Source organism: Dermacentor albipictus, chromosome 8 (assembly GCF_038994185.2).
Source record: "Dermacentor albipictus isolate Rhodes 1998 colony chromosome 8, USDA_Dalb.pri_finalv2, whole genome shotgun sequence".
Taxonomy (NCBI): Eukaryota; Metazoa; Arthropoda; class Arachnida; order Ixodida; family Ixodidae; genus Dermacentor; species Dermacentor albipictus.
In genome coordinates, this window is record NC_091828.1 from 92,879,692 (window position 1) to 92,894,025 (window position 14,334).

Genomic DNA, 14,334 nt, shown 5'->3' on the forward strand with positions numbered 1-14,334 from the left:
ATGCGTTACTCTGCTTCGCCTTCAAAAGTGGAACGTGACAGCGTTCCCGTCGACCCGCCAAGGGGTGTAAGACAATGGGCTACGGCGCAGGGACTATGCGCCCCGCATTGGACGCGGTGAGCGTCGAGCAACACAGCGTTCGGCGCGGCAACGAAATGTGCGCCTGAGCAAGCGACGCACGAGAACAGCTCGTTTCTAAGGCAACACCGCATTCACTAGAGGCGCTTTTGTACCGCTTTGAAGCATCGTAGTCGTGGCTCCGTGGTAGCGTCTCCGTCTCACACTCCGGAGACTCTGGTTCGATTCCCACCCAGCCCATCTTGCAAGAGTTGAGCCAAAGCCACCTAGAAATTTCGTTGTCGCGCCGAACGCTGCGTTGCTCGACGCTCACCGCGTCCGATCAAAGCCACCTAGAAAATGTCTAGCAGAGGCAAGCGCTGCTGCTTATATACCACCGCGACGGCGCGAGTTGGAGCCCCGTTTCTCCTCTGTCGTGACGTCACGGTGTCACGTGGTATGGCATGGGGTCAAAGGTCATTGAAGGCAACACCGCCGCGCCTGAGGAGCTGGGTTGTGCTCTCGTAATATGCTTCGCATAAAAACTTGATTAACATGGGCAATCATGATGTTTCTACAACGTTGCAGTTTCTATGCAGTGTAAGCTGCTACGAGAAAAGTACTGGACAAGGTTGACCGGTCCCTGAGACCGCGTTGCCTAACACATAGACTCAAAGCGCGAGCTGTCACAAAGAAAGAAGACAACGTTGCACGGGGAGCACGCGCAGAGTAATTATTTGGTGTGAGCCATGACAGTGGTTCGTGTTGACTGGCTTTCGCATGCGAGATGGACGCGTGTCCTGAAGGGTCAGCGCAAGATGACATAGACAGAAAGCACAAAACACAAAGGGCAGCGCTGAGGCAGTGCTTTCTGTCTGTGTCGTCTTGAGCTGTCCCTTCAACATGCTCAACGGGTACCGGCTTGCCTAAACGTCGATTCTTCTAACGCATGCGTGCGATCGTTGCTTAATTTTCAGAACACCCGGATCCTGTGATCGACGGCAGAGGTTTGACTCCCGTATCACAAGGAACTCATTTCTTTTAGAGCTAGGCCAGAAAGGACCCTAAATACCTAGTGCAAGGTGCAACAAATGAGGCAAAGAATGCTTTGCATTAGAACATCGAATATCAGCAGAGAAAACAAATAACCATGGAACGGACCATTATAACTTTGTCTTCGTGGGCAGTACAAAAAAGGTGCTAAAAATATTCAGTTATAGAGGTATAAAAGAAGCATGTTAAACCCAAAAAGCAAAAAGAAGGAATCAAATTTCACGCAGATTTACAATAATTAAAATAAATCTGTGATTTCCTACTTTTTTTCAACTTCCACGTTTGCATGAGTACTGTGCTCGAGTGAACGTACACTGAGCGTGACTTCTGCGGCGACGACTACGCCTGACACAGAAGATCCGTAGGCAATAACGAGTCAACACGGATTTTAGATAAGAATTGGCCGTGTGACATCCTTTATGCAAACAAGGACTTGGGAATGCATTCAAGGAACTTTCGTTTTTTTACGTACACAGTGTACCCTAGAGCATAATTATGATGTTCGCTGTCACATACGTATAGTAAGACAGATTTTATTTAACGCAGGTCACTATGGAACTGCGACGATGACGATACACCTACCCACGCTACCAGGGTGCGCTTTTCCGCTGAAAATTCCGTCACGTAGAAGGATGTTGCATTCCACATTACTTATCACTCGCTATGGCCTTTTGACCGCAAATTTATAGGTGTTCTTGATGCGTCACATATTGATTACGTCGAAATGCACACAATACGTCGAAAGCGCGCAAACTCACCTGAATGGCTACGATGGAGACAAGGACGTTCGCGACGCTCTCCGGGCCTCGCGGTTCCATGCTAGTCACCAGGTCGATGAGGTCGATGGCGAAGTTCCTCGCCAGCAGGTCGTGAGATGTGTGGATGGAGCGGGCGAACACGTCGAACTGCATCATCTGTCTTGCCATGCCATTCCACTGGCAGCCCATGCCGGTGAATACAAACCACAGTGGTCTTTTTGCTGGGAGGACCTCCTCGACGACCTTGGTGACGGCCTTCTGTGAGCCGTCCACGGGAATCAAGGCGTAGCCACGGAACGGGAACTGCTTTACGCTGGGCTGCCCTACTCGGTTCAAGAGGGCGTACGCAGAATCAGGGTAGGGTCCTTCGGCTTCGAGCCTGTCCAGAGTTTTCTGTCATGCAAATAGAGTTTTTAAAAATGTTAGGCTGGAGGCCTCTACACAAGACTTATGTAAAATGAACAGAGGGTAAGCTATGGCGGTGTTCTCATGCTTATACATTGTTGTCACATATGCATTGGGGTCTGCGCCACATCCACCTGTGGATGTAACGTCACAGTAAAACTGTGATCAAGAAGGCATTGCAATGATTCGTCAGTTACATCAGAATCTATTAAAACTGCCGTGCGCCGTCACTTCGCCATCTCAGTTTCCCCTTTTCAACCTTCTAACGATGGCTAACAAGGAATAGCGAAACGCCGTGATATAGGGAAGAAACATCTTGATTTTCGGCAGTAGGCAATATTTTCGTAATGCCGGTGGCATGGTGAGTAGATGTTAGTTTCTAATGTGCAGGACAAAAAAAAAAATTTTCGAGCATACCACAAAACCTGAGTACGAGTAAAACCTACCTTCAGCGAGTCTTCGCTCCTTCCAGCCATGATAACGAGCCTGGGAAGCTCAGGCTTTTCCCGGGTCATGGTGTCCACGTGCGGTGCCGGGTTGGACTCCAGAATGGCGTGAACGTTGGTTCCACCAAATCCGAACGCGTTGATTCCAACCAGGCCACCTTCGAAGGGCGTAACTTTGGAGATCACCTCAATGCTTCCGTCGTGAAGACATGAAATGCTCGGGTTAGGATCCTTGAAGTGTAAGTTTGGCGGGATCATGCCTGCTTCCATGAGGATGATCACCTTGGAAATGGTGGTGATTGCTGTGAACAAAAAATAAAGAAAAAAACAGCATGAACCGGCCATGTACCGTTTTTTCGGATAAAGGAGGTGAAAAGATTTAGAATAGAGTAGAGAGAGTTACGAGATGAAATATTTATGGTACGCTAATGTGACGCTTGACATCAGACAGCAAGAAAAAAACCGAAATTCCACCATGAATAACTGACAAAACCCACTTATGAATGACGCGCAGAGATGCAGTTTGCATTCGTATAAAACAATTTTTTTCGTTTCTTCGAGGGGCTGAGTGGTGGTGGTCGGGTTGGGACTGGGGCTCGTACATAACTAGTGTTTTGTAAGGCTGCACGAATTTTTCATAGATTCCATGCGGCAGATAACGCAATTGTGACATTTATCTCGGGCTACTTGATTAGATTATCATCACTTGCATGATAGAACATAGTGGTAAATGTTGCTGGTGATGAAAATATAATTAGCTTCAGCCAACAAGTTGCAATTGCGAAATAGAAGCAGGTCAACGGTTCAGATTTTAAAATGTGAATGTCAACGTACAAATTGGCCTCAGTTCTCATTATCGCGGTTGAATAGGACATAACAGCAAACGTTTGAAGATAGCGTGGGCTGAAAGTAAAGCCGTAAAAGGTCAAAGCAGCCCAGAATTTCCAAATGAAATATTTAGGTCATGCGGTTCTATTCACAAATATTCCTGATGCCGGAAAACGTCTTCATAAAGACCGCGGGGATATTGGACGAGGCCCTACAGCGACCGCTATTGTCCATGTCCACTATACCAATGGCACTTCGCAATTCAGCAATTAATTAGCACCTCTGCTAACTTTGCACCCATTATGTAGATCTCTCACAAGCATTTACACTGCTTCTGCAAAGTTTAAGCAGCATAGGTTTGCTCATCTATCGCTGGTGGCAATTTTAGGATCTGCCGCTTTTCACCACAAGCAAGGAAACACTCTTGAAATTTCATCTTAGGCGCCCCTACCACGTGAGCGTGCAAATGGAAAATGTGAAATGACAAATTCTGACAGAAGATAAAAGAGGCTAGCACGTGTTTTCTCGGAAGGATGTTCTTTGCAGTTGACTGTCGCATTTTTTTGCTTATATATTACTTCCGTTCGCAACACTAATACAGCGCACGGAGGGCTTCTCACAGGAATATCGTGGGAAGCTTCGTCCTGCAACAAGGAAACGCGACAACTGCGCGGCGCCCCTCCATGGGGAAATCTGGGAGCATTCGTAGATCAAGACGGAACAGGAACGATATCAATCTCTAAATTAACAAAAAGAAATGCAAGCGACCACTTTACCTAATATGAAGTATTACAACAATGCAAGTGGGCAAGAAACAACGGGAAATCAGAGAAGTCAATGAAGCAGTCATAGCTTTACGGCTAATGTACGGTTACAGATACCACAACCTGACATCGATAGAAGCAGAACAGATTGATAAATTACGTCGGAAATAAAGCTGTGTGGGTTTTGCATAAAGATTGCCGAAGGGCGTCTGCCTCTAAACTTGTAATGAAAATGTCCAATAATATCGGACTTATAATTGATTTGAAAGCTTTGTAAAATTCACTGGAAAGTCCATCAGGCCCGGGTGTTTTCGACAGAGGCAACGTAGCGACACACCGCATTCTCATCGCTGAAACGCGTCATGTATAAGGCGTGCCCTGTGGCCGGGCTCCTCTCTCGCGCTTCTCTCGGGACGCGCTGTGCCCTCTAGCGGGGCCGCCTCGAAGTCCATGCTTGGCGCGTGTGCTTTGTATATTCAGACAAGATTGTCTAAATATATACGTCGTGCGATCGATTTCGCTGCACGCAGCATAAACGTTCAAAGAAATATTTTTCAGATTAGCAGAGGCCACACCCAATGACACATGCCCAGTGACCTAAGCTGGCCTTACAGTGGTTGGCTACAGACAAACAGGACAGTGGTTAAATTCGCCCCCCCCCCCCGCCAAGAAAATGCTAATGGCACTAAAATATAATTGACCGTAACAACTTCACGGTGTCACCAAAGGTATCCAAGGTTTGTAATCTCCACGCGTTTGCATTCTCCCAGTACGACTTAGGCATGGCCTTCGAGAATCGTTTCCATTGCTCAAAGCGAGCCGTCGTCACGGGTGTGTAACGTGAAGAGCACGTACTGCATATTTTATTAACGAATGTTGTCTTACAGGAGGCGCCTTCGGCATGGCCCGCGTTGCTCTTGACCGCGCCAATTTTTAGGGGCCTCTTCCGCTCCGGAACACAGAAGAATCTGCTGAGCGCCGCCATCTCCCGAGGGTCTCCCACACTCGTTCCGGTGCCGTGGGCTTCGACGTAGCTGACCTTCAGTGGGTCGACGCCGGCGCCGGCGTACACTTCGCGAAGAAGCTCCTCCTGCCTCCTGCTCGACGGAACTGTGATCCCTGCGACATTCACACAGCCATTCAATGCCACATGTTCTCGTTGCCCCTATGAGCATCGTTACGTTGTCGTGTGAATATCGTCCATTGTGATGTACCGACTACACCCTCTTCATTTGATATATACAGTGTAATCTGCTTAAACAGGATCTATTTCGTTAGGTTTCTATTCGCAGGAGTTCGGTTTCATCATCATCATCATCAGCCTGGTTACGCCCACTGCAGGGCAAAGGCCTCTCCCATATTTCTCCAACAGCCCCGGTCATGTACTAATTGTGGCCATGTCGTCCCTGCAAACTTCTTAATCTCATCCGCCCACCTAACTTTCTGCCGTCCCCTGCTACGCTTCCCTTCCCTTGGAATCCAGTCCGTAACCCTTAATGACCATCGGTTATCTTCCCTCCTCATTACATGTCCTGCCCATGCCCATTTCTTTTTCTTGATTTCAACTAAGATGTCATTAACTCGCGTTTGTTCCCTCACCCAATCTGCTCTTTTCTTATCCCTTAACGTTACACCTATCATTCTTCTTTCCATAGCTCGTTGCGTCGTCCTCAATTTGAGTAGAACCCTTTTCGTAAGCCTCCAGGTTTCTGCCCCGTAGGTGAGTGCTGGTAAGACACAGCTATTATACACTTTTCTCTTGAGGGATAATGGCAACCTGCTGTTCATGATCTGAGAATGCCTGCCAAACGCACCCCAGCCCATTCTTATTCTTCTGAATATTTCTGTCTCATGATCCGGATCCGCAGTCACTACCTGCCCTAAGTAGATGTATTCCTTTACCACTTCCAGTGCCTCGCTGCCTATTGTAAACTGCTGTTCTCTTCCGAGACTGTTAAACATTACTTTAGTTTTCTGCAGATTAATTTTTAGACCCACTGTTCTGCTCTGCCTCTCCAGGTCAGTGAGCATGCATTGCAGTTGGTCCCCTGAGTTACTAAGCAAGGCAATATCATCAGCGAATCGCAAGTTACTAAGGTATTGTCCATTAACTTTTATCCCCATTTCTTCCCAATCCAGGTCTCTGAATACCTCCTGTAAACACGCTGTGAATAGCATTGGAGAGATCGTATCTCCCTGCCTGACGCCTTTCTTTATTGGGATTTTGTTGCTTTCTTTATGGAGGACTATGGTGGCTGTGGAGCTGCTATAGATATGTTCCAGTACTTTTACATATGGCTCGTCTACACCCTGATTCCGTAATGCCTCCATGACTGCTGAGGTTTCGACAGAATCAAATGCTTTCTCGTAATCAATGAAAGCTATATATAAGGGTTGGTTATATTCCGCACATTTCTCTATCACCTGATTGATAGTGTGAATATGATCTATTGTTGAGTAGCCTTTACGGAATCCTGCCTGGTCCTTTGCTTGACAGAAGTCTAAGGTGTTCCTGATTCTATTTGCGATTACCTTAGTAAATAGTTTGTAGGCAACGGACAGTAAGCTGATTGGTCTATAATTTTTCAAGTCTTTGGCGTCACCTTTCTTATGGATTAGGATTATGTTAGCGTTTTTCCAAGATTCCGGTACGCTCGACGTTATGAGGCATTGCGTATACAGGGTGGCCAGTTTCTGTAGAACAATCTGCCCACCATCCTTCAACAAATCTGCTGTTACCTGATCCTCCCCAGCTGCCTTCCCCCTTTGCATAGCTCCCAAGGCGTTATTTACCTCTTCCAGCATTACTTGTGGGATTCCAAATTCCTCTAGACTATTTTCCCTTCCATTATCGTCGTGGGTGCCACTGGTACTGTATAAATCTCTATAGAACTCCTCAGCCACTTGAACTATCTCATCCATATTAGTAATGATATTGCCGGCTTTGTCTCTTAACGCATACATCTGATTCTTGCCGATTCCCAGTTTCTTCTTCACTGTTTTTAGGCTTCCTCCGTTCCTGAGAGCATGTTCAATTCTATCCATATTATACTTCCTTATGTCAGCTGTCTTACGCTTGTTGATTAACTTCGAAAGTTCTGCCAGTTCTATTCTAGCTGTAGGGTTAGAGGCTTTCATACATTGGCGTTTCTTGATCAGATCTTTCGTCTCCTGCGATAGTTTACTGGTATCCTGCCTAACGGAGTTACCACCGACTTCCATTGCACACTCCTTAATGATGTCCACAAGATTGTCGTTCATTGCTTCAACACTAAGGTCCTCTTCCTGAGTTAAAGCCGAATACCTGTTCTGTAGCTTGATCTGGAATTGCTCTATTTTCCCTCTTACCGCTAACTCATTGATCGGCTTCTTACGTACCAGTTTCTTTCGTTCCCTTCTCAGGTCTAGGCTAATTCGAGTTCTTACCATCCTGTGGTCACTGCAGCGCACCTTGCCGAGCACGTCCACATCTTTTATGATGCCAGGGTTAGCGCAGAGTATGAAGTCTATTTCATTTCTAGTCTCGCCGTTCGGGCCCCTCCACGTCCACTTTCGGCTATCCCGTTTGCGGAAGAAGGTATTCATTATCCTCATATCATTCTTTTCCGCAAACTCTACCAATAACTCCCCCCTGATATTCCTAGTGCCTATGCCATATTCCCCCACTGCCTTGTCTCCAGCCTGCTTTTTGCCTACCTTGGCATTAAAGTCACCCATTAGTATAGTGTATTTAGTTTTCACTCTACCCATCGCCGATTCCACGTCTTCATAGAAGCTTTCGACTTCCTGGTCATCATGACTGGATGTAGGGGCGTAGACCTGTACAATCTTCATTTTGTACCTCTTATTAAGTTTCACAACAAGACCTGCCACCCTCTCGTTAATGCTATAGAATTCCTGTATGTTACCAGCTATATTCTTATTAATCAGGAATCCGACGCCTAGTTCCCTTCTCTCTGCTAAGCCCCGGTAGCACAGGACGTGCCCGCTTTTTAGCACTGTATATGCTTCTTTTGGCCTCCTAACTTCGCTGAGCCCTATTATATCCCATTTACTGCCCTCTAATTCCTCCAATAGCACTGCTAGACTCGCCTCACTAGATAACGTTCTAGCGTTAAACGTTGCCAGGTTCATATTCCAATGGCGGCCTGTCCGGAGCCAGTGATTCTTAGCACCCTCTGCAGCGTCGCAGGTCTGACCGCCGCCGTGATCAGTTGCTTCGCAGCTGCTGGGGACTGAGGGCCGGGGTTTGATTGTGTTGTTCATATAGGAGGTTGTGGCCAAGTACTGCACCAGGGTGGCCAATCCTGCCCTGGTGAGGGAGTGCGTTACCGGTTCTGGTCACCGGGATCAGGCCACACTCCAGGCCTGTTTATGCAATTTTATCAACGCGCGGATTTTTTTTTTAATCCGGTGGAAAATTGCCGGCACCGGGATTCGAACCACGGACCTCTTGCACGCGAGGCGGGTGTTCTACCTCTACGCCACTAAGTCAGATTGTCAGAGGTGCGGTCCTATATCACACAACCTCTTAATACTGTTACATATGCTAAGCACAAAGACGTGAATGTAGCTGCAAATTTCGGTTTAAGTGTCGTCGACAGCTACTGGATCGACTAGGCTTTGCTCGTTTCGTATCAAAACAAAAGTATAGCTCTTGCTGCTCCATTCAGAGGGAGAATAACATCTGGTCGTGTAGGAAGAGTCCAAGTTAATAAACGGCGTACTGTAAACTATGAAATTTCGCTTGTGCTTTGGTTATCCATGAGGCGAGAGACGTTGCCGCGAAGCTGTGCAGGTCTGTACATGGTATGCATCAGAAAGCTATCACATATATAAATATATATACAGGGGGCAACTGGGGTGGCCAATGATGTTTGTTGGTCACAACCATACGAAGAAAGTATTGAAGATAATAGACGAAGGCGATATGAAACTGATGAAGCTAAAAAAGCATGGGCGAATTTATTTCTACCTTTATTTGAAGTTTAGGAATTACAGGCTAAATGAAAATGATGGTCGAGAAAAGAACGAAAGTTCGCCTCACCTTCAACCTTGTAGCCGTCTGCGTTGCCCCTGACGTTAATCACCTTGGCATAGAACCTCAGTGCTTCCGAAGCCGGCTGAAGAAACATGGCTCCTATGGTTTCGCTTCGCACATAACCGTCCGCTGCACAAAAATATACGTGATGATTTAAAGATCTCTTTAGAAGCGAATGGTCTGTCTTTGTGCTTGTAGCTCAGACACTAGAAATGAAAAATATTAGTTACCACAAGCTAAATGGCAAGTACGCAGCACCAGATTACGCGCCCGCCCATCACAATAAACGGCTGAACCACGTGACACGTTTTTCACACGATTAGGTGTAAGTGAAGCGAAGCGCTTCGACGCCCGTCCGCGCGTTTCACTCCGGCGCGGGTTTTCAGCAGAACCCGAAAAATTATAATTCTATGGCAAGCGCCTTATAACTCATTCGCAAATCAGTTTCCTATGGGAGGCGCGGACGATTCTATCCACCAATCAAAAATAATAAGTAATTAGTAATATGAGTAAGACTCTTTCGCCCAATATTAGACGCAAGATGAAAAGCCTGGTGGAATGGATAGAATGTTATGTTCTAGACATATACCCTGTGTATCGGCTAACGTTGGCGGAGGTGTTGAAAGTCGAAGATAGCATTTTAAAACATGTGGTGTCTGGTGTGGCCGTCCCGGACTACCGAACATCGTAGGTCTTAACTGGGACACCCCATATAGTCCACAAGCTTCTGCGGTTTGCACACGTGTCTCGGTGATCTGATCAAAAGAAAGCATGTAGTCCATGCAAGAAGTCTTGCTATATCTCCCAAAGCAAGTGCGCCTAAAACTGTAAGGATGTGGCTAGGCGTACGTCCGACGTGTCCCTCCAACTTTGTTTAGAAGTACGTTAGACGGTTTCGGTAATGTTTCTATTGAAGTACGAGCGACGTTTCTCGTTGGTTTTATTGCAGTATTATACGGACACTCCAGGCACATTCCAGCCGCCGTGATGTTCCGTATAAACTGCGCGTGCTATAACACCGTGGGCTCGGGCCGTGTGGTGCAGGTGGGAAGTGAAAGCGTGTGAAGGAAAGCCGAGGATAGCGGTTGTATCTCGCGCGCGTAAGGGAGGAAGGTGGGAAGCAATCGTGTCGTGTTCAATCGCGCGCAAGGCACGGAGGGAGAGGGGGGTGTCGTTCTACTACGTCGGACATCTCGCACACGCAACGTACCGCGGAGGAAATGACAACACCTTCTGCCTAGGAGAGAGGGTGAGGGAGAGAATGCTTCATGCCCCGCTCGCAATAGCCTGTTGCGGCTTCGGCGTAGAGTATGCGGGCGAAGGTGTGTTCCATTTGTGGCTTTCTAAAAAGCAGTTTGAAAATTAAGAAGGCAGCTTCAGAGGAAAATATGGGAACGCAATCGTAACGTTCTGCTGCGACTTTGCGTCGCCACGCGTCGGTTAAAGCAAGCAAGAAAGAAAAGAGCTAGAGGAAGCTAATATTACCAGCATATTTGAGCACTTTGTTCATCAGAACCCGAGAAAGCTCAAGGTGGCTTCTTTAGGTGCAAGAGAAAGCTCGAGTAGGCTTTCTTGTGTGCGGAAAAAAAAAACTTTTTACCGAGCTTCCTGACAGACTGCTCACATGCCACCTTGTTTAGTTAGCACAGTAATCTGCATCTTTGTTTAATTCCATGCTCTCTTCGCAAAGCTGTCTTTGCTGGCTTCGTAAGAGCTGGATATTTATCATAGTAGCCACCATCGTTCTCGACAGCGACGTTGCCTTCGGGAAGCTGCCATCCTTGCTGCCTTTGTCAGAACTGGAGTAAGACGTAACCGGTCCGCGGTCCATTTTACTCGATATTTTGGCGTCTACGGCAAGATTTATAACAGAGGCTATCCAGGCCCCGAATGACAAAGAACGAGATCCGTGGAGTAAGCCCAATTATTAGAAAAAAATCGAAAGCTCACCGGCGGCAGTGAAGCTCTTGCTTTTTCCATCTCGTGACAGCATGCCGAATCTGAACTCACAGAGTGTGGAGACGGGATAGAGCGTGACATTGGAGCCCCCGACGATGGCCGCCTCGCATTCACCAGAGCGAAGCGACTGCAGCGCTAGGCTCAATGCTGTCATGGTCGAGGAGGATGCCGCGTCGATCGTCATGCTTGGTCCTGGTTTAGAAAAAGAGAGAAGAGGTTTTATGAAAAAAATCACCAGTGTTCAGCGATTTGTTCAGGTGCAAACTTATTTAATGCCGCAGGAGTCGGCACGAGACAGATGCTCACGAGATAATGGAGGGTCGAAGCGTTTCAACGTTTAATGAAACAGGTGATGTCACTTCACACTTAAGCCATTGTTTTGAAAAAGAGACTTGCCTTTTTCACATGGCAAAGATAAGTGGCATTGCCATAATGTTGGCCTCCCGGCTGTAACATCAGTTGTTCCTATTCTGTTATTCAACGCAACGGCAGTTAACTACTTTCCGGACTTCTCTCAATGACCAAACGTTGCACACAACTCCGGAGTCCTGAGCAAAGTTGCCCAGCTGTATGGAATAAAGTGTGTCGACACGGTGGCTGCGACGACGACGCCACTACAGTGGTGGCAAAGATGTCAGGGGTGGTGGTGGGAAAATAACAAAGATCGTGGTTTATTTGGGTGATATCAATACAGCGAATATCCGTTTTTACACGAAAAAAGTCGCAGTTTTGCCCGAAAGATGAAGCGCCGAATGCAATGGCAAATTAGTGGACAGCTATACGAAATTTATGGGCCGTATAAACTTGTAGCTCTGAGCATACTAACTAAATTAACAAGCACGTTGTCGCGCGCGCATAAGCAAACATGAACACATCTCATTCGATGACCGCGGAAACTCGCTGTCAGAACACTGGAGCGAGGAACCGCGGCAGCAGCAACGAGCGAATTCACCTTCGCGCTGCATCTCGCATCAACGCGAGCTAAGCCACGAAGACACAGAGCAAGGCGGACTGTCCCCGTCGTTGATGGCTTTGAAGATACAGCGGCCCGTGCGGGCGCGCGCGACCGCCCGGGCCGACCGAATTAGAACGCGCCCCGCTCCTTCTGCTAATATTTGTTGGACGAAGCGCCTTCCCCAGCACACTTGCCTGTCAGTGCAGGAATTTCGGAATCGTTTTTGTTTTCGTAACAGCTACATTCAGAGTGAGGGAATATGTAGCAACGTTGAGCTTTGTATTTGCGGTGGGTCGCCACATATCCACGATCGGAAATCATCGGCCTTCAAGAAGGGTGACTTGCTGTCGCGGGACAAAATTAGACCAGGAAGACGACTGTACGATTTAGTTTGTTTGCCTACTAATCGTGCACGGCTGTGGAATCATGTATTAGTCGTTGCTGTTCCTTGTTCACTTGTACACATCAACGTTATGAAGCCTGCTATCCTAAAAGACAAATTTCACTGCACGGTATTGTCTTTTTTTTATTTAAGAAGTCGGCGTCGTGTTCTTTGGCCACAAATTTCAGTTTTGTTGCTTCAATTCGGGAAGTCAGACACTCTGTTTCTCACTCACTCACTCACTCACTCACTCACTCACTCACTCACTCACTCACTCACTCACTCACTCACTCACTCACTCACTCACTCACTCACTCACTCACTCACTCACTCACTCACTCACTCACTCGCTCGCTCAATCAATCAATCAATCAATCTCTGAGTAAGATGTCGCTATGACTCTGACTGATACATTACTGCGAATAACATGACGAATACACGGCTAGTCTAATATACAGTACATTAGCCACGTATATAGCTAATAAATCTAAACAATACACGTGACTGAAATAAAGCAAGTTGCTCAGTGATTTTCAGGGCAGTTCCATACCGCAAAAGTCGAGGCAGTAGGAGACCCGATTCGAGAACATATGCAGCGCTGCTCCGGTCATGATGTACCCGTCGATGGTGGCCGCGTCTCCGGCAAACGCAATCAACGTCTCGGACAGTACGCAGCCTATGAAGACACCGATCTTGCGCCCTCGCAACGTCGCCGGATCGTAGCCGGCGTCGACGATGGCTTCGTACGAACTTTCTAAAAGAAGACGCAGCTGAGGGTCCATGAGCTGCACCTGCTTAGGCGGCACACCGAAGAAGCTTGCGTCGAAGCGCGACAAGTCTTTGATGGTTCCACTTCTCTCGGGCACTCCAAGGAAACCTGCGGGGAGGCATGTTGCGCATTACAAGCGTTTGCTTTTTTTAATATTTTTAAAGATCTTTTTTACCCTAAAGGTCCATCTGGCATTACATATGTTGGGGGATACATATGTACCGCTAATTACACTAAACGTCACATGCCCACAACAAAGAAAATAGCTGTGCTGATAACACTTGCATAAGCACTCTTACATAAGGAAGTGCATATACAATTCTTCCACAAAGGTGTGAATACGAAAAAGGAGAAAAAAAATTGTTTACAGAAAGCAATACAAGAGTTTGGACATGCAGAAACTGAAGCATGGGATGATTTGACACATCTCAACAAAAGAACTGAAGAACATCATAATGAAAGTTAGAAGGAGGCTTGCCAATTGCAGGTGTCAAAACTACCGAACATTTTAGCTTTTGGTAACAGAAAAGAATTGATTTATTGCTTCTTAAAATTTATCAATACTTTCTTCTTCAGCTGCGGATCTCCGCAACCGGTTACACTGCTGGATTGCCAGATGGAGAAATGAAAAACGAAGTAGGTCGGTGTGGGAAAGTGTTTGACGAACTTTAAAAAAGTGGTCCAAGCGCGGTAACGTTGTAGCTGGTCTCGTTAGTATTCAGGTATAGTGTGAGGTATTGGGTTGTGATATACCTTATGAAAAATATTAAACGAGTTGCCTTCTTTCTTTCTAGTGTTGCAAGGTCAAGGTGGTCTTTGATTTTTGATACACTTGTATAGGAAAAGCAATCTGACACGATGAACCTAGCAGCTTTGTTTTGTAATGGTTCAAGCCTCTTGATGAGGTATGCTTTGAT

The 14,334-nt window shown here is 46.8% G+C and overlaps 1 protein-coding gene across 2 annotated transcripts in view; it reads right to left on the reverse strand.

The window, feature by feature from the left end:
• LOC139048843 (fatty acid synthase-like) overlaps positions 1 to 14,334 on the reverse strand; it is a 157,313-nt gene that overhangs the window by 39,564 nt on the left and 103,415 nt on the right. For both annotated transcript variants that reach the window (XM_070523715.1, XM_070523717.1), the window contains 6 exons: positions 13,199 to 13,525; positions 11,303 to 11,503; positions 9,359 to 9,481; positions 5,197 to 5,430; positions 2,720 to 3,021; positions 1,869 to 2,261 (listed from right to left, as the gene is read on the reverse strand). In XM_070523715.1, coding sequence (XP_070379816.1) covers positions 1,869 to 2,261; positions 2,720 to 3,021; positions 5,197 to 5,430; positions 9,359 to 9,481; positions 11,303 to 11,503; positions 13,199 to 13,525 — 1,580 coding nt within the window. The remainder of the gene's footprint in view (positions 1 to 1,868; positions 2,262 to 2,719; positions 3,022 to 5,196; positions 5,431 to 9,358; positions 9,482 to 11,302; positions 11,504 to 13,198; positions 13,526 to 14,334) is intronic.